Source organism: Heptranchias perlo, unplaced genomic scaffold (assembly GCF_035084215.1).
Source record: "Heptranchias perlo isolate sHepPer1 unplaced genomic scaffold, sHepPer1.hap1 HAP1_SCAFFOLD_330, whole genome shotgun sequence".
NCBI lineage: Eukaryota > Metazoa > Chordata > Chondrichthyes > Hexanchiformes > Hexanchidae > Heptranchias > Heptranchias perlo.
In genome coordinates, this window is record NW_027139342.1 from 11339 (window position 1) to 36619 (window position 25281).

At 48.9% G+C, this 25281-nt stretch overlaps 1 protein-coding gene across 1 annotated transcript; it reads right to left on the reverse strand.

Annotated features, from left to right (window-relative positions):
* Positions 1 to 380: 380 nt before the first annotated feature.
* Positions 381 to 19250, reverse strand: LOC137311336 (E3 ubiquitin/ISG15 ligase TRIM25-like). Its single transcript, XM_067978617.1, has 7 exons — positions 18545 to 19250; positions 17846 to 17941; positions 16541 to 16771; positions 15662 to 15684; positions 7403 to 7536; positions 6393 to 6527; positions 381 to 5254 (listed from the first exon to the last, which is right to left on the reverse strand). Exons 1-7 carry the CDS (start codon positions 19103 to 19105, stop codon positions 4734 to 4736), a joined length of 1701 nt encoding a protein of 566 aa, XP_067834718.1. The 5' UTR covers positions 19106 to 19250; the 3' UTR covers positions 381 to 4733.
* Positions 19251 to 25281: the final 6031 nt, after the last annotated feature.

Here is a 25281-nt window from a genome sequence, read left to right on the forward strand (position 1 = left end):
AAATGCAAATCTTTCTTTCCTTTTGACTCTCACTGACACACTTCCCTTTCTTGCAGGCCAATTAGGCCAATTAGTGTAACACCTGTTGTGGGGAAGTTTCTCGAATAAGAACATAAGAAATAGGAGCAGGAGTGGGCCACACAGCCCCTCGAGCCTGCTCCACCATTCAATAAGATCATGGCTGATCGTCGAACTCAACTCCACTTTCTCACCTTTCCCCATATCCTTTGATTCCCTCAGTATCCAAAAATCTGTCGATCCCAGTCTTGAATACACTCAACGACTGAGCATCAACATCTGTTATTAGGGACAGAGTGACTGGAGGGCTTTCAATTTACTCTTTAGGGTAATCAGAGGCAAGATCAAACAAGGCTTTAAACTTTTCTAACCAATTGGTTTTATTAATATTAAAATACCAGTTTTACAGATAGAGATTGATACAAGCTTACTTAGAAGCACAACTCGAAACTCAGAATGGCCAATTCATCTGCTTCGGGAGACTGAGAGGTTAATTCTCCATCACCATCCTGTGCTGTGATCTTCTGGTCTGTCTCTGGTCTCTCTCGTGGACTGTCTCCTTCCATCTCACTAAAATGGCTGGTCTGAGACCCTTCTTGCTGCTCAAAACACATTGTTGTTCCTTTTCCCACTCTCTCTCTTTCCCATGGTTTAAACAAGTTGATACGACAGCATCTGATGTTTACAACAGCTTCTCACAGACTTTCAAGGCCTCACCGCTGTCTTATCTTTAACCGTCTAGACAGTCTGCTGAATAAGACTTTTCCAATGTGACCAACCTTCCCAGCATGCTGCCTTGAACAGTCAGTTTAACAGGTCCTTTGTTGAATTAATACTTTTAACCAAACTCAGCTCCTTTAGCATAACTCGGAATGAAAAGTCCAAAATCCTTCAGTGACTGTGAGCGATCGAACAACTGACTTTAAATCATTCAATGAATCTGAATTGCACTCACCACAGATAAGGTTAAGAATTGTTGTTACAAGAAGTTTAATCACCGAGACATCGACACAAAAGTTCTTTCAAATACAACAAATGAAAGAAAAGTGTTCTAATCATAACAAGCTGTATAATAACAAAAAGTATAGACATGATTTTCACCCAAGGATGCTGTCCCACATTATAGACGACCTCCCACCATTCATGATTCCCAAGGGGAGAGGTCCCCTTTTCAATCTCAGCATTACGTTGTTTCATGTGCACTGTCAGTCTATCAATATTAGGGGTTTTAAACTGCAGAAGTAATCTAAGAAAGTGGTTTTCCTTCTTACTTCTCAGTCTCAATCTTCAACAGCCCCTCCCTCCCCCTCCTTTGTGGGATCCTGGGGGCCTTATCCAAGGTCCTCATCTTGTTAGCATCACAGACCGATCTCCAGCCATTTGCTCTTCTAATCTAAGTTTCATTTGGTTAATATTACACATCATGATAGAGACAAAGAAAATCATAATACATTGTACAGAAAACTACAGAAACTCGGCTCCCCCAAATACTACCATATTATCAAGAAATCTTGGACTTCAAAGATCCTCCAGCTCCCCTTTTTCCCATTATCCATCTTGTGGATAATTCAGGCTAAGTATTATTTCTCCCCGGCTCTCAGTTGTCCCAATTTCATTGTGAACTCAAAGAAACCCAACCCTGAATTCTGGAAATCCAAATTCTCTGTCCCTCTTTACTTTAATGTCAATCCCTCTGACAGGTACCAGTGTGTTTAACTCATGGAATCATAGAATCATGGAAGTTACAACATGGAAACAGGCCCTCCGGCCCAACATGTCCATGTCGCCCAGTTTATACCACTAAGCTCGTCCCAATTGCCTGCACTTGGCCCATATCCCTCTCTACCCATCTTACCCATGTAACTGTCCAAATGCTTTTTAAAAGACAAAATTGTACCCGCCTCTACTACTGCCTCTGGCAGCTCATTCCAGACACTCACCACCCTTTGAGTGAAAAAATTGCCCCTCTGGACCCTTTTGGATCTCTCCCCTCTCACCTTAAATCTATGTCCCCTCGTTATAGACTCCCCTACCTTTGGGAAAAGATTTTGACTATCTACCTTATCTATGCCCCTCATGATTTTATAGACTTCTATAAGATCACCCCTTAACCTCCTACTCTCCAGGGAAAAAAGTCCCAGTCTATCTAACCTCTCCCTATAAGTCAAACCATCAAGTCCCGGTAGCATCCTAGTAAATCTTTTCTGCACTCTTCCTAGTTTAATAATATCCTTTCTATAATAGGGTGACCAGAACTGGACACAACTCGATCCTGATTGTTTCATTAACTGGTCGGTTTATGGAGTTTGTGTCAGTGCCTTGATTAAAAAAAGTTCAGATCAGTAGTGACCCAGTATATGTCTTCACTCTCCTGAGCACATTAACCATTTCATGTAGTGATGTTGTCAACGTGACTGAGCGTGTCTGAGACCCGTTCTTCAGTGCATCTTCATCATGCATTCCACATACGAGTTGCCTCACACGCAACATATCACATTTACACACAGCGGTTTCCCAAAATCATCCCAAACGTGACATCAAATACAAACCATTCCTGCACTTTCAGTCTGTCTTATCAACAGATCGGGGGGTGTCTGGAGGTCTTTGCTTATCTCCCCCTGCACGGTCCCGATGTCTCGGGTAGTGGCCAGGTTATAAAATATTCCTCTCACTGTTCAGTTTAAGCAAGGACACAACCATCTCCAAGAGAAAGCTGTCAATGAACTATTCTTAACTCCCCTTCCCTGACTTTCACTGGATTGTGCACTGATCCCTGATTGATGTCCTTTGGGGGTTGTTCCCAGGTGATCTTTGTTTCTCACCGGTCACTCACACATCTTTTTCCCGACCCGCTGGTTTTGGTCATCACAAAATGTCCCATTATCACCCATGGTCACCTGGGACACTGATTGTAGACCCAAATTGGTGGGGCAATTTTCCTGTTTATACCTCACACACTCAGTCACTTCCTCGTGTCTAATGAAGTTAAACATCCCATAATATTACCATTTCATGTTGGTCGTGAGCCCTGGAGGAACCTTACTGTCCAATAAACTAAAAATCATTACCCCATAAACCAGAGATTAAAAGTTCCCAGTCTGGTCCAATCTATCAATACATTGACTTAGTTTAGGACAGATGTGTTACCCCCCTGGGCAGTCCCAGAAGCTCTCAGCGATGCCCAGGAGACCCCAGGGGTGGAATTAGTCTCTGGTGTTAGTGCAACACGGGCGATAGTGAATGGACAGCCCATTTTACACCCCGCACGATTTTCCTTTCCACTGAAGTCAGTGTAACTCGGGCTGTCGATTCACCATCGCTGTTTTGAGCTACGGCCAAAGAACAATTTCAACCCCAGCCTCAGATTTTCAGAGCAGCTCTTTAAAGGGACCGTGACCTGTCACTACTATCATTCACCACTGAGATTAAGACAGTCACACCTGTCACTACTATCATTCACTACTGAGATTAATAGTCACACCTGTGACTACTATCATTCACTACTGAGGTTAATGCAGTCACACCTGTCACTACGATCATTCACCACTGAGGTTAATAGTCACACCTGCCACGACTATCATTCGCTACAATGATTAACAGTCACACCTGTCACGACTATCATTCACGACTGAGATGAATACAGTCACACCTGTGACTACTATCATTCACTACTTAGATTAATACAGTCACACCTGCCATTACTACGATTCACTACTGAGAATAATAGTCACACCTGTCACTACCATCATTCACTGCTGAGATTAATACAGTCACACCGGCCGTTACTACGATTCATTACTGACATTAATACAGTCACACCGGCCGTTACTACGATTCATTACTGACATTAATACAGTCACACCGGCCGTTACTGCGATTCATTACTGAGATTAATACAGTCACACCTGCCGTTGCTACGATCCATTACTGAGATTAATACAGTCACACCGGCCGTTACTACGATCCATTACTGAGATTAATACAGTCACACCTGCCGTTACTACGATTCATTACTGAGATTAATACAGTCACACCGGCCGTTACTACGATTCATTACTGAGATTAATACAGTCACACCGGCCGTTACTACGATTCATTACTGAGATTAATACAGTCACACCGGCCGTTACTACGATTCATTACTGAGATTAATACAGTCACACCGGCCGTTACTACGATTCATTACTGAGATTAATACAGTCACACCGGCCGTTACTACGATTCATTACTGAGATTAATACAGTCACACCGGCCGTTACTACGATTCATTACTGAGATTAATACAGTCACACCGGCCGTTACTACGATTCATTACTGAGATTAATACAGTCACACCGGCCGTTACTACGATTCATTACTGAGATTAATACAGTCACACCTGCCGTTACTACGATTCATTACTGAGATTAATACAGTCACACCGGCCGTTACTACGATTCATTACTGAGATTAATACAGTCACACCTGCCGTTACTACGATTCATTACTGAGATTAACACAGTCACACCTGCCGTTACTACGATCCATTACTGAGATTAATACAGTCACACCGGCCGTTACTACGATTCATTGGAAGTGATGTCATCAGAGGGGCAGACCTGGAAGTGACATCATCAGAGGGGCAGATCTGGAAGTGACATCATCAGAGGGGCAAACGTGGAAGTGATGTCACCTCAGGATCCAGAAACAGGAAGTGATGTCATCCAATTCTCAGATTAATGTAACAGTTTTTGGGATTTATTCCCACAATAAAATGCTGGAAACACGGGTTCAGTGAATGTGGTTTGAAATGTGTGTAAATGTCTCAGTGAGTCAGTGACCCGGTGAAATGACAGAGTCCCGGCCTCGTAGTCTAACTGAACTCGGATCCTGATGTTGGACGGGGTCAGTGGGAGGTCAGTGAACTCGGAATTGTGATAGGCTGAGAGAAAATTATCAGAAAAAAATAAACACCAGGATTTACTGCTGTTCCCAAGGTAAGAGCCTCTCCCCTTCCTCTCTACACTCCCACACACAATCCCTATTCCCCAGTCCTTCCCATCAGACTCCACATCCCAGGAATGGGATCCTGAGGAGAAACTCTGGGAGCAGAGGACTTGAGGACGGTCTTTAAACCTCTCTGGGTGAGGTGGGTAGGGCTGTTTCCGTTCAGTCCATGTTACTGATCTCAGATCATCAGACAGAACCAAGTTCCAGTTTACTGTCTTTGGATCCAGGCTCATCGGTGACCTTTGCCCTAGAGAGGAGAGAAGAGATTGGTCAGACAGGATTATTCCACTCAGATCAATGATTGACAGCTGCAGGGTGGGAGAGTCAGTATTTCCCAGACAGTGTCAGCCCCATATTACCTCTTAGACTGGATTCATCCCATGTTAAATCAATGGCCATCAATCAGAATCCCTGTTAAACAGCAGTGTGTGGGTCCCAGTGCTGTGCACTCAGTGCAAACACTGCAGTGGAGACACACAGTCGCAGTCAGTTTAATCACACAAGCCCCTGGCACTGTGCTCATGTTCTCCCAGACACAATGGAGGGGATTCACCGGCACACAACACATCCCACAGACTCACAGTTCCAGTCCCACAATCTCAGCACCGGCTGTACTGGGAACACACAGCTCACAGGAGTGTGCCCTGGGCTCTCTCCTGTTACTGTCCCATCCTGAATACAGGAGTGTGCCCTGGGCTCTCTCCCTCCTGATACTGTCACATCCTGAATACAGGAGTGTGCCCTGGGCTCTCTCCCTCCTGTTACTGTCACATCCTGAATACAGGAGTGTGCCCTGGGCTCTCTCCCTCCTGTTACTGTCCAATCCTGAATACAGGAGTGTGCCCTGGGCTCTCTCCCTCCTGTTACTGTTCCATCCTGAATACAGGAGTGTGCCCTGGGCTCTCTCCCTCCTGTTACTGTTCCATCTTGAATACAGGAGTGTGCCCTGGGCTCTCTCCCTCCTGTTACTGTTCCATCCTGAATACAGGAGTGTGCCCTGGGCTCTCTCCCTCCTGTTAATGTCCCATCCTGAATACAGGAGTGTGCCCCGGGCTCTCTCCCTCCTGTTACTGTTCCATCCTGCCCACAGCTTGATTAAAGCCTCCATCAGTTTACAAACAGTACCGCGGATTGACCTGAGAATTCGGATGAATCTTATGCCCCTTCGGTTAGTCCCTGTTCACTGTGAGTTCCCCAGGACCCCCCTCCAGCCCTGAGTCTGAAACTCGGACCAATTCCAAGTTGTGGAGAGGATAGAGGTGCAGGAACTCGACCTTCGAATCCTCTGTACTAAACCCTGACTGAAGAAACACCAGAGAAAAACAAAGAGTTGAACAGAAATGAATCACTGCCCCCGTGATCCTTGTGTCAGATTATAAACAGACCTTGGGATATTCCCGCTCTTCCCGTGATCCCAGTCGACAGCTGGAGGACGTTCCCTGGGACAGGGGCTGCCCCAGAGGAGCTGTGTGGGGGAGGAGTGACGTTCGATGGGCCCCTGTATTCGGTGGAAGCTGGCACTGTAAACAAAGCACACGGTGATTGGGAATTGTGACCCAGTGAGGTATAAAGACTCTGAGAAAAGGGCAGCAAATACTCGAAAACACTTGTTCTGTTGGACCCAGGAAGCCAATCGATGTGTGGGAACAAGTTAAGTCCTGTTTTGTCTCATCCACTGATTGGCTCTTGCTTCTGTATAGTTTTGCTTCTTGATAAATACTAATTACTATTTTTCACCTGTACAGAAAACAAAACAGACCGACTGTGTATTGTGTCGAGTGAACCAGACAGCACGGGTGTGACAGACCCGAACACAGTGAAACTGACGGGGCAGGTATTACAGTCGGTGAAACCGACAGGAAAACGGGGTGGGAATTACAGAGTGAAACAGATCAGTCAAGTATTAGAGAGTGGAACAGATAGGGCGGGTATTAAAGGGAATGGAATAGAGAGTCACAGTAATACAGAGAGTGAAACAGACAGGGCAGGGATGGGAAGAATTCAATAAATAAATCCTTTTGATGCCAACTGTGGGAACAGTCAATGTTCCTTAAATCAGTCAGTATCAGGACTTCCATTGATTTCAATCTCTCTCTCTCTCTCTCCCTATCTGTTTATATTTGTGTATTTATTGATTGTCTCTATATCTGTCTGTGTCTGTCTTTGACTCTGTGACAGGGCGTGTGTGTCTGTGTGAGTCTCTGTGACAGGGCGTGTGTGTCTGTGTGAGTCTCTGTGACAGGGCGTGTGTGTCTGTGTGAGTCTCTGTGACAGGGCGTGTGTGTCTGTGTCTTTGTAAGTTACTGAATTATTTTGGATTTTCCCAGCTGTCTGAACACAACTAACCCGACCTGCTCTCAGTCCCTTATATTGGAGAAAAGCTGCACGTTCTCACCAATGATTCCCAATATGTCTGAGTGATACTTTTCCGATCCATTCAGCCTCTTCTGGATAAGTTGAGATATATTGGACAGGTTCAGGGTGAGCGCTGGAACATCTGGGTCTGTGACTCTCTGAGTCTCAGTCACTCTGGAATGAAAGAGGAGAGAATGTTTTTATCAGTGGGGACATTTCAGATCAGAAACCCAAAGGGGAACGAGTGATCAGTGCAACAACCTGCACCCCTTCTAATGCTCGTACTGAGACCCCGCAGCAACCCATCCTGAAAATGGCAGAATCCTGGGATTTGCAGTCTCCCTGCATTCACACTGATCTCCACACGTGCAGTGGGATCCTGGTTTGCTGCCACTTCAGCTCAGTTTGTGATTTTCAAAGCCGTCTGTGTTCAGTCCAGTTTCTCTGTACTGGAGCCCTCATCTTTCCATTATTAATAATTATTATTATCCCGAGGGTCTCCAATCTGTGCTCCCCCCTCTCTGCAGGATCACACTCTCTACAATCATGTGAAGTGAGGAGAGGAGAAGGAACAGCCTCCCAGGGACCTGGGATCGGTGGGATTCCCTCACAGAGGCCATGATTTTAATCTGCCTGTGGGATGGCAGCGGGATGTCAAGGGGCCCGCGGGAAACCCGAAAAATTAATCCCCACCTTTCCCCACACGATCGCGACTTAATGGATGGCCCTTAACGTTGGTTGTGGGTTTGCCGTCTGAAAGCTGCGCAGCGGGCGGACTGCGCACCCACATGACCTGCTGTCAGTTGGAGTGTCCGTATTTAATGGGCCATTGATGCAATGACTTTTGCTGCACAAAGGAACAACCAGGCAGAATGGAGCAGCAGAGGGACAAGGCAGCTCCACGATTTAGTGACTCCTCACTTGAGGTGCTGCTGGCCGGGGAGAGGAGGAGGAGGGAAATATTTTACCCGGTGGACAGGAGGAAGTGGCCTGCCTCTGCCACCAAGAAGGCCTGGCTCGAGGTGGCTGAGGAGGTGACCAGCAGGAGCAACATCTCCCGCACTTGGGTTCAGTTCAGGAAGCGTTTCAATGACCTAACCAGGTCAGCAAAAGTGAGCACACTTCCTGATTCTCCTGCAATCCGTGGTGCACATCACTCCCCCACCCTCACCCCCTCTCACTCTGCACTGCCATCACATCACTCCTCACACCCACTTCAGGCTCATCCTCAACTTACCTTCACTTCCTCAGCACTTCCTCACCTCCCCATTAGTCCCCCCACCACTACCACTCACCCCAATCCTCATCCAATGTGATGTCTCTGTCTGATACTCACCCTCTGATGCACCTCTTTCACGGTCAGCCTCACCCAAAGCAATGCATTCATTGGCTGACCACTTCACCCTCACTCACTCACACGTCTGTACTTTCTCCCCTCGTAGAAGAAGAGCTCAAAATACACGGGAGAGGGTGAGGACTGGAGGGGGGGCCACAACTCATAGTGGTCCTTACAGAGGTGGAGGAGGAGGCCCTGCAGATCAGACGCACCCTCGAGTGCCTGTCCATCGGGGACGGCGAGACTGGCCCCCCACAAACATCTGGTGACACAACTTTAACATTCATCACACACAACATGAATTGATGTTTACAATGATTGGCATGTTGAACACCTCAGTATGCTCATCGCAACATGACACATCTGTGATGATGCTTAATATTGCCTTCTGTTCTCTCACAGGCCCTTCAGCGACTGCAGTGACGGCAGAGGGTGATTCCTCAGAGGAGCTCCCGGCCTCTGAGGGTGCACCGTCACATCTTAGTGAGCCATCCACCAGCGCAGATACTCACACCTCGATGGTCCTAATAGTGAGTTCGTTGGGTTGGCACCTGGTGAGTCACCACACACAAGTGAGCACGAGCAGGCACTGGTGGCAGAGGCAGCTGTGGAGAGTCCGTGTCGGTGGGAGCACTCCTCTCCAGACTCTGCTCAGCTGGACGCAGATGCTGAACTCCGGGGACCATCCTTTGAAAAGAGAATGATCGAGGGACAGCAGCACATTTACGAGGTATTGGAATAGCGGAGAGGATGGAGGAGTCCAACTCCTGCATGAGTGGAATGGTGGCACAGATACAGGAGGGAATCTCTGAGATACTGTCACAGGGACGTGCTAGAATATCTGAGATTTTCAGAGGTGAGGTGAGAGTGACTGCCCTTGACATCAAGGCAGCATTTGACCGAGTGTGGCACCAAGGAGCCAGAGTAAAATTGAAGTCAATGGGAATCAGGGGGAAAACTCTCCAGTGGCTGGAGTCATACCGAGCACAAAGGAAGATGGTAGTGGTTGTTGGAGGCCAATCATCTCAGCCCCAGGACATTGCTGCAGGAGTTCCTCAGGGCAGTGTCCTAGGCCCAACCATCTTCAGCTGCTTCATCAATGACCTTCCCTCCATCATAAGGTCAGAAATGGGGATGTTCGCTGATGACTGCACAGTGTTCAGTTCCATTCGCAACCCCTCAAATAATGAAGCAGTCTGAGCCCGCATGCAGCAAGACCTGGACAACATCCAGGCTTGGGCTGATAAGTGGCAAGTAACATTCGCGCCAGATAAGTGCCAGGCAATGACCATCTCCAACAAGAGAGAATCGAGACACCTCCCCTTGACTTTCAACGGCATTACCATCGCCGAATCCCCCACCATCAACATCCTGGGGGTCACCATTGACCAGAAACTTAACTGGACCAGCCATATAAATTCTGTGGCTACGAGAGCAGGTCAGAGGCTGGGTATTTTGCGGTGAATGACTCACCTCCTGACTCCCCAAAGCCTTTCCACCATCTACAAGGCACAAGTCAGGAGTGTGATGGAATACTCTCCACTTGCTTGGATGAGTGCAGCTCCTACAACACTCAAGAAGCTCGACACCATCCAAGATAAAGCAGCCCGCTTGATTGGCACCCCATCCACCACCCGAAACATTCACTCCCTTCACCACCGGCGCACTGTGGCTGCAGTGTGTACCATCCACAGGATGCACTGCAGCAACTCACCAAGGCTTCTTCGACAGCACCTCCCAAACCCGCAACCTCTACCACCTAGAAGAACAAGAGCAGCAGGCACATGGGAACAACACCACCTGCACGTTCCCCTCCAAGTCACACACCATCCCGACTTGGAAATATATCGCCGTTCCTTCATTGTCGCTGGGTCAAAATCCTGGAACTCCCTTCCTGATAGCACTGTGGGAGAACAGTCACCACACGGACTGCAGCGGTTCAAGAAGGCAGCTCACCACCACCTTCTCAAGGGCAATTGGGGATGGGCAATAAATGCTGGCCTCGCCAGCGACGCCCACATCCCATGAACGAATAAAAAAAAACATGCGGGAATATCTGAGATAGTGGCACGGGTAATTGAGGGAATATCTGAGACAGTGTCACAGGTACGTGCGGGAACGTCTGCGATGGAGAGAAGGCGAGCCTCCATTGAGCTTCAAGCTCGGCTCACAAATGAGTCCATTCAGGCCCTGACAATGGGCTTTCGGACTCTGGATGCCAACATGTCTGCCACCTTAAACAGGCAGACAGAAACTTTAGAAGTGGCCTTACCAGGCATCACACATGTCCTCCAAACTGTTGTCAGCAGGGTGGTAGGAGTGATGTGGCCCTGACCCAGGAGAGGGATGTTGGCAAAAGGGGACATGGAAGTGGGGACACCACTCAAAGCGTTCCCATGTCTCACCCTTTGCCCCCCCTCTCAACCAGTACCCACAATGCTGCCTCCTCTCCAGGTTGCCGAGTCTGCCCCTGCACAGGTGCAGGTGGAGCAGTCTTTGGAGGGGCCCTCATGGGCTCCAAAACCCAGAGAGCGTCGGCCGAGAGCATCTTAACAGTCAGGCTATGAATCTGAGCAACCTGCCACTACCTCTGTTACAGCCACAGGGGATGCACCAGGTAGAAGTGGGAGGAAGAGGAAGGCGAAGGTTTTGTGATCACCAAGGATTTGCACAAGAGTGTCTGACAGACTGTCAGGTTTATCATTTATATTTGGTTTTTGTTAAATTCACATTAAATGTTATCATTCTCACCACTACTGCCACATCTTGCCCATTCTTGAGTCCCTTTTGTGATCGGGCCCTTTCATGTGCTTCATCATGAACGGTGAGACTTGATGCCACCCAGTGGGTGCGTTTACAGTGGGTGTATGTGTGGTTGTTGGACTGTTTTGTGTGGGCCGGGGGTGCTGGTGTTGGTGGTGCTCGTTCCAGGTGGTCTGAGGACTGCACGATCCTCACTTTGCAGATGTCCTTATGAGAATCGGTCAAATATCAGTGACTCCTTGGCCTCACGAGCAGCCACCCTCCTCGTCCTCATCCTCGTCCTCCTGCCCCTCCTCCTCAATGTTGATGGCTGGGGCCTCATCCACTGGTAATCCTCTCTGTTGCGCGATGTTGTGCAGGACACAACAGACGACTATAATTCTCCCCACTCTCGCTGGTGCGTATTGAAGCTCTCCCCCAGATCGACCCAGGCACCTGAAGCCCATCACATCGCATGTTCAATGACAGACCTGGTGGTGATGTGACTGTCGTTGTACTGACTCTGTGCCTCGCTGATGGGGTTTCTCACAGGTATCATGAGCCACGTCTGCAGGAGGTTTCCCTGGTCTCCGAGGAGCCAGCCCTTAAGTCTGTTTGGTGCGTGGAAGAGGGCCGGGATGTTGGATTCCCGCAGAATGAAGGAATCGTGGCAGCTGCCAGGGAATCTGGTGCACACGTGAAGAAATCTTTTCTGGTGATCACAAACGAGCTGCGTGTTGAGGGAGTGATATCCCTTTCTGTTGGTGAACAGTCCTGGCTCGTGTGGAGGTGCTCGGATTTCCACGTGTGTGCAATCAATTGCACCCTGTACCCGTGGGAAGCCAGCACAGTGAGTGGAAACCCACTGCCCTCTCCGTCTGGCTGAGATCGTCCATGGGGAAGTTGACGTGGTGAGACACCCTGCAAAACAAACCATCAGAGACCTGTCTTATGCACTTGTGGGCAGACGAATGAGAGACCCCGATGATGTCACCGGTGACACCCTGGAAGGATCCGGAGGTGAAGGAGTTAAGGGCAGTGGTGACTTTAACTGCGACGGGCAATGCGATGCCACCAGGCCCAGCCGGGAGCAGCTCTGCATGAAGGAGGCTGCAGATGTCTGCGACCACCTGGTGACTCACTCTCAGCCTCCGTATGCACTGCTCCTCAGAGAGGTCCAGGAAGCTCAGCCTCGGTCTGTAGACCCTCTCACGAGGGTAGTGCCTCCTGCGATGTCAGGCCCTCTGTTTTTCCCCTCTCTGCTCTTGTGCGGGTCCCTGTGACGTACCTCTGTCTTGTGGAGCTGCAAGTGGTGGATCTGCAGGCCGTGCCTGGCGAGGATGGTGATGTGCCTCCTCCTCAGATATACTGGTGAATGCAGCCATCTTGTCCCCCATCCTGATGTTGTCAGTTTGAGGGGGTCCAAAATGTAGGTAAATATGTGTAAACAGAACAATTCTGAGTGTGAACCAAGAATTCTCAGACTAAACACAAAGAACTCCCAGCCAATAGTTTGTCTGAGAGAACTGAGTGCCCTGCTGCAATAACTCACCTTTTATCCCCATCTGTCAAACAGGGATTTCAATGGCCAAATGGCTGCCGGCTGCAACTCACCTCCGTTTCCATGGCGTGCTTCACACAGCACAGGAAACACGTTGAGGCAGCGTTGATATCGTTTCCCTGCATCAATAAAATGTAAATCACAATTCCAAGGACTTTAACTCCGTTAATTGTGGGTTTAAATATCGTCCCGTCCCAGCTTCCTGAACCCCGCACACCCAGGTGGCTCTGGGTCGGACGTGTTTTTCAGCGGGTTGGAGCCGGGATTCCTTCCCGCTCCGGAAATCCCCGATTTTGTTTGCCCCACGCCCCCAACCCACCCGGACCTCGGAGATAAAATCGTGGCCAGAGGGTCCAATCACAGTGACATTACTGGGAAATCTCAGCACTGACTCATTTCTCTGTTAGTGGATAGAATGAGCCAATCACAACACATTTTACTGTCACTCTGACACTGGGACCTGCCCCTCTCCTCATTTCTCCATGGGCTGGTTGATGGAACAAGCCAATCACACAGCACTTACTGACCCAATGGAATAAAGCTGTCACTGACACACATGGAGCCTTTCGGAAGCCTCGGTTAGATACAGGTCACTGCAGGTTTCTCTCTCTCTCACTTCCTGTCTAACAGGTTCCTGAGAAGCTCGACACACCGATGGAACAGCCCAGGTCACTCAATAACAACAACTTGCATTTATATAGCGCCTTTAAAGTAGTGAAATGTCCAGGGGGCTTCACACTGAGCCACATAAGGAGATATTAGGACAGGTGACGAAAAGCTTGGTCAAAGAGGTAGGTTTGAAGGAGCATCTTTCGGAAGGAGAGGTAGAGAGGCGGAGAGATTTAGGGAGGGAATTCCAGACCTTAGGGCCGAGGCATCTGAAGGCACGGCCACCAATGGTCGGGCGAAGGAAATCGGGGATGAACAAAAGGCCAGAATTGGAGGAATGCAGAGTTCTCTGGTCAGTGGACTGGTCAGGTCGGCAGAAAAGTGACAAATGGAATTCAATCTGGAGAAGTGTGAGGCAATGCATTTGGGGAGGGCAAACAAGGCAAGGGAATACACAATAAATGGTAGGATACTGAGAAGTGTAGAGGAACAGAGGGACCTTGGAGTGCATGTCCACAGATCACTGAAGGTAGCAGGACAGTTAGATAAGGTGGTTAAGAAGGCAAAGGGGAAACTTTCCTTTATTAACTGAGGCACAGAATATAAGAGCAGGGAGGTTATGCTAGAACTGTATAAAACACGAGTTGGGCCTCAACTAGAGTACAGTGCACAGTTCTGGTCACCACATTATAGGAAAGATGTGATTGCACTGGACAGAGAACAGAGGAGATTTACGAGGATGTTGCCAAGATTGGAGAATTTTAGGTATGAGGAAAGATTGGACAGGCTGGGGTTGTTTTCTTTGGAACAGAGGAGGCTGAGGAGAGATTTAATTGAGGTGTATAAAATTATGAGGGGCCTGGATAGAGTAGATAGGAAGGACCTATTTCCCTTCGCAGAGAGGTTAATAATCAGGGGGCATAGAATTTAAGCAATTGGTAGAAGGATTAGAGGGGAGTTGAGGAGAAGATTTTTCACCCAGAGTGTGGTGGGGGTCTGGAACTCACTGCCCGAAAGGGTGGGAGAGGCAGAAACCCTCATTGCATTTAAAAAGTACTTGGACATGCACTTGAAGTGCCGTAACCTACAGGGCTACGGACCAAGAGTTGGAAAGTGGGATTAGGCTGGATTGCTCTTTTTTGGCAAGCAAGGACATGATGGGCCAAATGGCCTCCTTCTGTGCCATAAATTTCTCTCATTCAATGATTGTATGATTCTCAGGGGGTTGTAGGGCTGGAGGAGGTTACAGAGATAGGGAGGGGCGAGGCCACGGAGGGATTTAAAACAAGGATGAGAATTTGAAATTCGAGGCGTTGCTGGACCAGGAGTCAATGTCGGTCAGTGAGCAGAGGGTGATGGGTGAACGGGACTTGGTGCGAGTTAGGATACGGGCAGCAGAGTTTTGGATCAGCTGAAGGTCATGGCGGGTGGAAGATGGGAGGCCGGACAGGAGAGAATTGGAAAAGTCGAGTCGAGAGGTAACAATAGCATGGATGAGGGTTTCAGCAGCAGATGCTGAGACAGGTGATATTATGGGGTGGAAGTAGGAGGTCTTGGTGATGGAGAGGAAATGGGGTCGGAGGCTCAGCTCAGGGTCAAATAGAACGCCGAGGTTGGGAACAGTCTGGTTCAGACTCAGACAGTGGCCAGGGAGGGGGATGGAGTCGGTGACTAGGGAACGGAGTTTGTGGTGGGGACCGAAGACAATGGCTTCGAACTTCCCAATATTTAATTGGAGGAAATTTCACCTCATCCAATACTGGATGTCGGACAAGCAGCGTAACAAATCAGATGCTGTGGAGGGGTCGAGAGAGGTGGTGGTGAGGTAGAGCTGGGGGTCGTCAGTGTACATGTGGAATCTCCCATTTCCCACAGGCTGCCTGAGCCAATAACCCCTCAAACCACAGTTAAACATCACTCAATATTCCCACCATTTGAAAGCACCTTATCTGGGAAGGTTTCCAAGCGGTGATTCTACTTTCACTCTTCTCCCAGATACAGGGGAAGGTTCCCTATCAGCAGCAGGTACTGTATGACTGAGAGGAACTTACCTGGAAAGGAGCTGCTTCGAGTTCTGTGAATAAAGAGAGGAGATCAAATCAGTCAACGAACAAATCAACACCCAATGGAACCAAAGAGTGAATTTGGGATTGAGAGTAAAGAGTTCAGTGTATAACAGTAGGTGGGGCCAGTCACAGGAATGGGCAATAATCCCACATTTCACTGCATTCCATCCTGGGGCAGCACCAACACTCCGAGGGCAGGGCCGAGGGGGCAGCGCCAACACTCCCAGGGCAGGGCCGAGGGGGCAGCGCCAACACTCCCAGGGCAGGGCCGAGGGGGCAGCGCCAACACTCCCAGGGCAGGGCCGAGGGGGCAGCGCCAACACTCCCTGGGCAGGGCCGAGGGGGCAGCGCCAACACTCCCAGGGCAGGGCCGAGGGGGCAGCGCCAACACTCCCAGGGCAGGGCCGAGGGGGCAGCGCCAACACTCCCAGGGCAGGGCCGAGGGGGCAGCGCCAACACTCCCAGGGCAGGGCTGAGGGGGCAGCGCCAACACTCCCAGGGCAGGGCTGAGGGGGCAGCGCCAACACTCCCAGGGCAGGGCTGAGGGGGCAGCGCCAACACTCCCAGGGCAGGGCTGAGGGGGCAGCGCCAACACTCCCAGGGCAGGGCTGAGGGGGCAGCGCCAACACTCCCAGGGCAGGGCTGAGGGGGCAGCGCCAACACTCCCAGGGCAGGGCTGAGGGGGCAGCACCAACACTCCAAGGGCAGGGCTGAGGGGGCAGCGCCAACACTCCAAGGGCAGGGCTGAGGGGACAGCGCCAATTCTGGGCCCCATCAACAATCTTCAAACAATTCAGCCCTCTCACCAGCCTCACAGAAATGCCCCATTCCCCAGACATGGCCCTGTTTATATTGAAGATGTACCTGAATAAAGGAGAGATGGTCCCTCTCTACCAGACTCTGGGTTTCTCCATCTATTAATGTAATCTGTTCCATCCTCTTGTTTAATGCTTCAGAACAGCTTCTAATCTGAGAGAGAGCTCGGAGCCCCTCCTCATCGATCAGTTTCAGTGCGTATTCTTCATCTTCTTCCAGCTGTCTCCTCCATTCAGAGAAGCTCTTCAATAGCTTTCCTTTCAGCTCATTGATCCGTGTCTGAAACCCAAACCAACTCTCATTACAAACGGCCCTTCCACACAGCTCTTACCCTGAGTACACGGCACTTTCCAGGGACGGGACAGTTTGTTTCGATCACTGCTCGATCACCGTTAAAGATGGACAAGCAGTGGGGGAGGGTCTACTGGGGGAGAAAACAGAGTTTAACGAGTGTTGCCGTGAGCCTTGAGTTTAAGAGAAAGAGCACTGTATTTAGACTGTGTATGGCACTGCCACCTGGTCCATCCACACCTGGAGTGATGGGTCCAGTTTTGGTGCCCCCACCTGGTGAAGGAGATTGAGACTCTGGAGAGGACGGTGGCCAGAATGACACGTAGTCTGGTGGATTTTAGTTCTGAGGATCGGCTCCAAGAGGGAGGGCGATTTAGAGAAAGGCAGGCCGAGAGGGACATGATTGAGGTTTTTAAAATGATCGAGGGATTATTGGACTCACTCGTTGGGTGAGGTACTTGAGATGGATCGGGATGGTAGGACTAGAGGGCCTGTGTATAAAATCCATAGGCACAGAGTTAGGTTAGACCCCAGAGTCCTCGATCTCTGGAACAGACCCCCTGAACACGTTGGGGGTATGGAGTCACTCCCACCCTTTAAAAGGGAGCTGGGGAGAAATTTCCCAGAGTTTGTCCTGAATTGTCTGCAGGTGTTTTTTCTCTCTTCTGTTTGCCTTTCCCAGCTGAGTACATGGTTCGGGGTGGATCAGTGGTGTGTGTGATTGAACCCTGTCTGCATGGGGCAGGCTCGCTGGGGCTAATGGTCCTTTCTTCCTCTTCCTTTCTATGTTCATCTGACACAGGCTTCAGGGCAAGTCTCCAACTCCCAGCCTCTGACTGTGTCTGTTTCAGGAAATCCAGTGCCCAAGTGATGTAATAATATTCCCTGGGAGGTGCAGGGAGAGTTAAGCAGCTCCCCCTCACATCAAACACACGGGGAACTCAGTGTAATCAGCGACTCGGCCCCAACACAACCAGCCTGGTTTGGAAGGCCTGTTTCTGATGTGCTCATTGACTCAGCGGGGAGAGAAACCCTTTCTAAATCCAGTCCCACTTTACCCACCTTTATTTCAGCTTCTGATCTCTCCAAGTCTCGCTGTTTGCTGGAACAATTCTGCTGGACTCCCCGAAGACTCTCGATTTCTCTCTCCAATTCTTCCTGTAAAGGCAATTGGAAAGTGTTTGAACGGGATTCAAACTGGAATGTAAAAGGGAAATGATTCCGTTCCAGGAGTGACCCCACTGGGTGTGGATAGAAAGTGGTTTGGGGGATTCTCAGGGTCTGGGCCCTGAGCAGAAATATTCCCTTCTGTGGCTCTCAGTAAAGAGGCGCTCCCTGCCCTGTATAAACTGAGGAACCACACACACACCGGCTTCTTTTCACACTGACTCACCGTGTGCTGCATTTTCACACGGACTCAGCTCCTCCATTTCCAGGAATCAGCCGAGGGGAAAGGGAGACAGACTCAGTCACACCAGCATTTCTCAAACACCAATTCCCTCTTGTTGTGAGAAACAGTTTCTCCCCCCAGCCCCTGAGTCTCCCCCCGTGGGTGTCCCTCACTCCCCCCACCAGTGATGGTCCTCTCCCTGCTGGTCAGATGGCAGAATACCCCAGTGTTACACAGGGCTACAACATGCTCTGCTCCACAGCCCTATGCCATGGAGTGCCAGTTCTCACTGGTGCCCACACAGTGAATTACTGAGCTCAACAGGAAAACTCTCCCTCACTGTATTTAATATCAGGAATTGTGTTACTCACCTTAATTGCAGCTTGTGCCTGATCCAGGCTCAGCAGTGTGTGCGATTTATGTTTCCCTATTATTATACAGGAAACACACACACACTCTGCATCATCTTTACAGTAGAATTCAAGAACCTTCTTATGGTCAACGCACTGCCTGTCTGTAAGATCAGCCACAGGTTCGATTAGGGTGTGATCTTTGTAGGCCTCTTTCAGTGAATGTGGTTTTAAATGAAGGGAGCAAAAGGAAGCTTCACATTTCAGACACGTCTTGACAGCTGGGGATGGATTCTCGATGCACGTATCACACACGACACGGGATGATTTAGCAAGAGGCTGTGACTGGTTGTATTTTTCCACAATATTACACAGCGTGAAGCTTCTCTTCAGACTGGGCCTGGGGTTGAATTTCTGGCGACACTGAGGACACTCAAACCCTTCTGGGCCTGGTGTCTGGGCCCAAACTCCCTCAATACATTTCAAACAGAAACTGTGCTGACAGGACAACACCACCGGGTCCTGGTACACCTGGAGACACACAGCACAGGTTAATTCATCCTCGAAAGCTCCGGGCTCCATTCCTCCAGCACCTGAAGCAGCTTTCACACAGAACAAGAGAGAGCGACGAACCAGAGCAGGAAGTGAAATTCTTATAAACACTCGGTGTCGGGCGTGACAATGTGAGTTTCATTTCCTGATTGACTCTGTCTGAAGATTAACCCTTTCAGGCCTGCAGCAGCAGTTCAGAAACAAAATCAGAAACACAAGATTACAATTTTACAAACTGGATCCAGAATACAGCAAACTGGGCTCAGTAAACACAAACCAAAAACTAATCAGCTCAGACCAGACCCAAAATGGTTTAAGAAGCAAATTAAAACTGATATAAAGAGGAAAAAATAACCTTTACAAATCCTGCAGAGAGGAAGGTGAAGGAGATTTCTGGGAGGAATAGAAAAATATACAGAAAAAGTTAAAAGGTTCATCAGAGGGGCAAAGAGAGATCATGAACTCCATCTTCTCATAATGAAGTCCACGTGTTTATTATCATCTTTCCTCTCTCTCTTCCCCCCCCAATTTTTAATGATTAATTTCCACCCTCTTCCTCCTCAGGAGGCAATAACCCAAAGTCTAGTTCCAGCCCAACAGGCAGTGTTTGCCTCCAGTACCTCACCCTCACGTGGCCAGCATTCATATGTAAACTTGGACATCGAGTACTGACAGGGTATTTGGCCGTGGAGAGAATCACAGCTCAGCCCAAGCCTGTTTTTTATTTCTCTCTCTCACTCGTGCTCTGTCTCTCATAGGAACAGGAGGAGGCCATTCAGCCCCTCGAGCCTGTTCCGCCATTCAATCAGATCATGGCTGATCTGTATCCTAACTCCATTTACCCACCTTGGCTCCATATCCCTTAATTATTAATTGAGCGAGTATCTCCTGCTTGTAGTGGGAGAGAGTTCCACACTTCCACCACCCTTTGTGTGAAGAAGTGTTTCCTAACTTCTCTCCTGAATGGCCTGGCTCTGATTTTCAGGTTATGTCCCCTTGTCCTCGACTCCCCCACCAGCGGAAAAAGTTTCTATTTACCTGATCAATTCCTTTCAAAATCCTAAATCAAATCACCCCTCAACCTTCAATATTCCAGGGAATTCAAGCCTAGTTTATGTAATCTCTCCTCATCATCTAACCCGTGGAATGTTTTGAAGTGCAGTCAATGTTGTGAGCTGGAAACACAGCAGCCAATTTGTGCACAGCAAGATCCCACAAACAGCAATGTGATAATGAGCAGATAATGTGTTTTCCTGGTGTTGATTGAGGGATAAATAGTATTCAGTCCTGCACTGGAGTGTCAGCCTAGATTTAGTGCTCAAGTCCCTGGAGTGGGACTTGAACCATCACATTGTGACTCCCGAGGCGAGAGTGCTCACACTGAGCCCCGGCTCACACCCACATTCATTACTGAGGGAAACACTTCAACAGATTCAGTTTGTGCTGTTTTATTTATGATCCTTTGTACAAAATGTGGTTCTAAATCCTGTGAGACGGTTGTTTAATAAAAGGTGGTGTTGGTGAAAGTGCCTTTGGTTTGCTGCATGAGTCCTGTGTGTAATGACAGTCCCTGGACTATAATACTGGGCCAGGATTGGGGTTTGTTATGTGAGGAAAGAGAATGGGATTTCTCTCCTAATCCTTTCTCCCTGAAGACAAGGTGGACAGAGGCTGGGGTTTGGTTCCCGAGGCCCCGGCAGTCCGACCCCACCTCATCCAAATGAGCGCTGATGGATGAGCCTCGACGGGGAGTGGAGACAGGAGACTTGAGCAGGATGTCTGGGGGAGGGGGGCGAGGCATCATTGCCGGCCTCGGGGAACATCCAGACAGGCCTGGTTTCCGGCAGGAGTCCCTGGATAATGAGAGTGATCAGGAGCAAGGCCCGGGATCATTTCTCCCGCTCCCCTCCCCTCCCCTCCTCACACCAAAAGCCCAAAACCTCAAGGGAACTGATCAGAAGCCCGGGATCAAATCTGGGCCATTCGCGGTCTATTCGGGTCACTGCCCCAGTGAGCGGGGGATTGACCGCGCTCCATGTCGGGGGATCTGATCAGAAGCCGATTACAATTTACTCACAATCAACGGCATTGACTCTCAGCTCACAACTCGCAGCGCGGGCCCGCCCCGCGCGCTCCCGCTCACCCCGCCCCGCGCGCTCCCGCTCACCGCCCGCCCCCGCGCGCTCCCGCTCACCGCGCGCTCCCGCTCACCCCGCCCCGCGCGCTCCCGCTCACCCCCCGCCCCGCGCGCTCCCGCTCACCGCCCCGCGCGCTCCCGCTCACCCCCCGCCCCGCGCGCTCCCGCTCACCCCACCCCCGCGCGCTCCCGCTCACCGCCCCCCGCGCGCTCCCGCTCACCGCCCCGCGCGCTCCCGCTCTCCCCTCCCCCCGCGCGCTCTCGCTCACCCCGCCCCCGCGCGCCGCCATCGAGCAGCGGACTGTGATCAGGGGGAGAGCGGGAATATTCCCAGGTTTGTTTATAATCTTAAACCGGGATCAGGAATTTCTATTTAACCCTTTATTTGTTGATTTGACCCTTTATTTGATGATTTAACCCTTTATTTGTTGATTTGACCCTTTATTTGATGATTTGACCCTTTATTTGTTGATTTGACCCTTTATTTGATGATTTGACCCTTTATTTGTTGATTTGACCCTTTATTTGATGATTTGACCCTTTATTTGTTGATTTGACCCTTTATTTGATGATTTGACCCTTTATTTGATGATTTGACCCTTTATTTGATGATTTGACCCTTTATTTGTTGATTTGACCCTTTATTTGATGATTTGACCCTTTATTTGTTGATTTGACCCTTTATTTGATGATTTGACCCTTTATTTGATGATTTGACCCTTTATTTGTTGATTTGACCCTTTATTTGATGATTTGACCCTTTATTTGATGATTTGACCCTTTATTTGTTGATTTGACCCTTTATTTGTTGATTTGACCCTTTATTTGATGATTTGACCCTTTATTTGTTGATTTGACCCTTTATTTGTTGATTTGACCCTTTATTTGTTGATTTGACCCTTTATTTGATGATTTGACCCATTATTTGATGATTTGACCCTTTATTTGATGATTTGACCCTTTATTTCCCGGTGCTGTTTCTTCAGTCCGGGTTCAGTGCGAGGGATTCGAGGGTCGAGTTCCTGCTCCTGTTCCCTCCTCACAGCTCGGAATTGGTCCGAGTCTCAGACCCGGGTCCGGAGGGAGTGTTGGTGAATTCAGAGTGAACAGGGAGCAACAGTTTAATGGACAGAAGGGAGATCAGATTCCCCTCAATTCCCCACTGAATCCTCCCTCCTGTGAGCTGTGTGTTCCCAGTACAGCCGGTGCTGAGATTGTGGGGCTGGAACTGTGAGTCTGTGGGATGTGTTGTGTGCCGGTGAATCCCCTCCATTGGGGCTGGGAGAACGTGAGCACAGTGTCTGTGTGAATATTACTGTCTCTTTAAAAAGCCCGTGTGAATATTACTGTCTCTTTAAAAAGCCCGTGTGAATATTACTGTCTCTTTAAAAAGCCCGTGTGAATATTACTGTCTCTTTAAAAAGCCTGTGTGAATATTAGTCTCTTTAAAAAGTCCGTGTGAATATTACTGTCTCTTTAAAAAGCCCGTGTGAATATTACTGTCTCTTTAAAAAGCCCGTGTGAATATTACTGTCTCTTTAAAAAGCCCGTGTGAATATTACTGTCTCTTTAAAAACCCAGTGCGAATATTACTGTCTCTGTAAAAAGCCCGTGTGAATATTACTGTCTCTTTAAAAAGCCTGTGTGAATATTACTGTCTCTTTAAAAAGCCCGTGTGAATATTACTGTCTCTTTAAAAAGCCCGTGTGAATATTACTGTCTCTTTAAAAAGCCCGTGTGAATATTACTGTCTCTTTAAAAAGCCCGTGTGAATATTACTGTCTCTTTAAAAAGCCTGTGTGAATACTACTGTCTCTTTAAAAAGCCTGTGTGAATATTACTGTCTCTTTAAAAAGCCTGTGTGAATATTACTGTCTCTTTAAAAAACCTGTGTGAATATTACTGTCTCTTTAAAAAGCCCGTGTGAATATTACTGTCTCTTTAAAAAGCCCGTGTGAATATTACTGTCTCTTTAAAAAGCCCGTGTGAATATTACTGTCTCTTTAAAAACCCAGTGCGAATATTACTGTCTTCTTAAAAAGCCTGTGTGAATATTACTGTCTCTTTAAAAAGCCTGTGAGAATATTACTGTCTCTTGAAAAAGCCCACTTGAATGGAAAAGCAAGTTGTGATGAGGACACAAAGTGTCTGCAAAGAGATATTGGCAGGTTAAGCGAATGGGCAAAAATTTGGCAGATGGAATATAATGTGGGAAAATGTGAAGTCATCCACTTTGGGAGGAAAAATAAAAAAGCAAAATATTATTTGAATGGAGAAATACTACAAAATGCTGCAGTACAGAGGGATCTGGGTGTTCTCGTACATGAAACACAAAAAGTCAACAGACAGGTGCAGAGGTAATCCGGAAGGCAAACGGAATATTGGCCTTTATTTCTAAGGGGATGGAGTATAAAAGCAGGGAAGTCATGCTCCAACTGCACAGGGTGCTGGTGAGACCACACCTGGAGTGCTGCGCATAGTTCTGGTGCCCTTATTTAAGGAAGGACATACTTGCATTGGAGGCAGTTCAGAGAAGGTTCACTCGGTTGATTCTGGGTATGGAAGGGTTGTCTTTTGAGGAAAGATTGAACAGGTTGGGTCTGTACTCATTGGAGTTTAGAAGAATGAGAGGAGATCTTATTGAAACATATAAGATTCTGAGGGGACTCGATAGGGTAGATGCTGAGAGGATGTTACCCCTCATGGAGGAATCTAAAACGAGGGGGCATCGTCTTAGAATAAGCGGTCGCCTGTTTAAGATGGAAATGAGGAGGAATTTCTTCTCTCAGAGGGTCGTGAATCTTTGAAATTCTTTACCCCAAAAAGCTGTGGAGGCTGAGTCATTGAATACATTCAAGGCTGAGTAAGACAAACTTTTGATTAGCAAGGGAGTCAAAGGATATGGGGAAAGGGCAGGAAAGTGGAGTTGAGGTAAAAATCAGATCAGCCATGATCTCATTAAATGGCGGAGCAGGCTGGAGGGGCCGAATGGCCTACTCCTGCTTCTATCTCTTATGGATTTCTCAGTTTGGTTTGGAGACTCTTAAACATGGTGATTGGTTTCACTGCATCAAATACTCACCTGCCCAAGTAAACACATTGAAATGCCTCCCTCTCCTCTTGTTCCACACGGTGGAGATTATTCTTGTCTGGGTATCCAGCTGTATATTTTTTCCAGATAGTCCTTGACACAATGTGTCAGGAATGCTCACTAATATTTCACCTTAAATTCCTTATGTGTGTGTGTACACTGTTTCTCAGTTTTAAATTTCAGAAATGTTGACAAAATAGCCTCTGTACTTTGAATAAAATAAATTGCTGACAATACGCAGCAGAACTGACTCAGGATCCCACCCAAACCATTGATCCTCAGATGCTGACTGACCTGTGCGGAGCTCAGTTGGTACCATGTTCCATTCTGTGACGAGAGAGTTGTGGGACTTGCTGGGGCTCGGAGTTTGAGCTCATAGAATCATAGAATAGTTACAGCACAGAAGCAGGCCATTCGTCCCATCGAGCCTATGCCTGCTCTTTGTATGAGCAATCCAGTTAGTCCCATTCCCCTGCTTTTTCCCCATAGCCCTGCAAATTGTTCCCACCCCCGGCACTCTCTCTCTCCGTTCCCTCCCCCTACACTCTCTCTCCGTTCCCTCCCCCTGCACTCACTCTCTCTCCGTTCCCTCCCCCTACACTCACTCTCACTCTCTCCGTTCCCTCCCCCGACACTCACTCTCACTCTCTCCGTTCCCTGCCCCTGCTCTCTCTCCGTTCCCTGCCCCTGCTCTCTCTCCGTTCCCTGCCCCTGCTCTCTCTCCGTTCCCTGCCCCTGCTCTCTCTCCGTTCCCTGCCCCTGCTCTCTCTCCGGACCCTGCCCCTGCTCTCTCTCCGGACCCTGCCCCTGCTCTCTCTCCGGACCCTGCCCCTGCTCTCTCTCCGGACCCTGCCCCTGCTCTCTCTCCGGACCCTGCCCCTGCTCTCTCTCCGGACCCTGCCCCTACACTCTCTCTCACTCTCTCCGTTCCCTCCCCCTACTCACTCTCTCCGTTCCCTCCCCCTGCACTCTCTCTCT

Bases quoted from the DNA above. Each gene is read 5' to 3' on its own strand.
- LOC137311336 (XM_067978617.1), bottom strand. From the start codon at position 19,105: ATGGAGCCCGGAGCTTTCGAGGATGAATTAACCTGTGCTGTGTGTCTC. The intron at 17,942-18,544 runs GTGAGTAACACA...TTGCCTTTACAG, and splicing joins AGGCACAAGCTGCAATTAAG to GAAGAATTGGAGAGAGAAAT. The intron at 7,537-15,661 runs GTAAGTTCCTCT...CTTTCATTCCAG, and splicing joins TCGAAGCAGCTCCTTTCCAG to AGTGACTGAGACTCAGAGAG.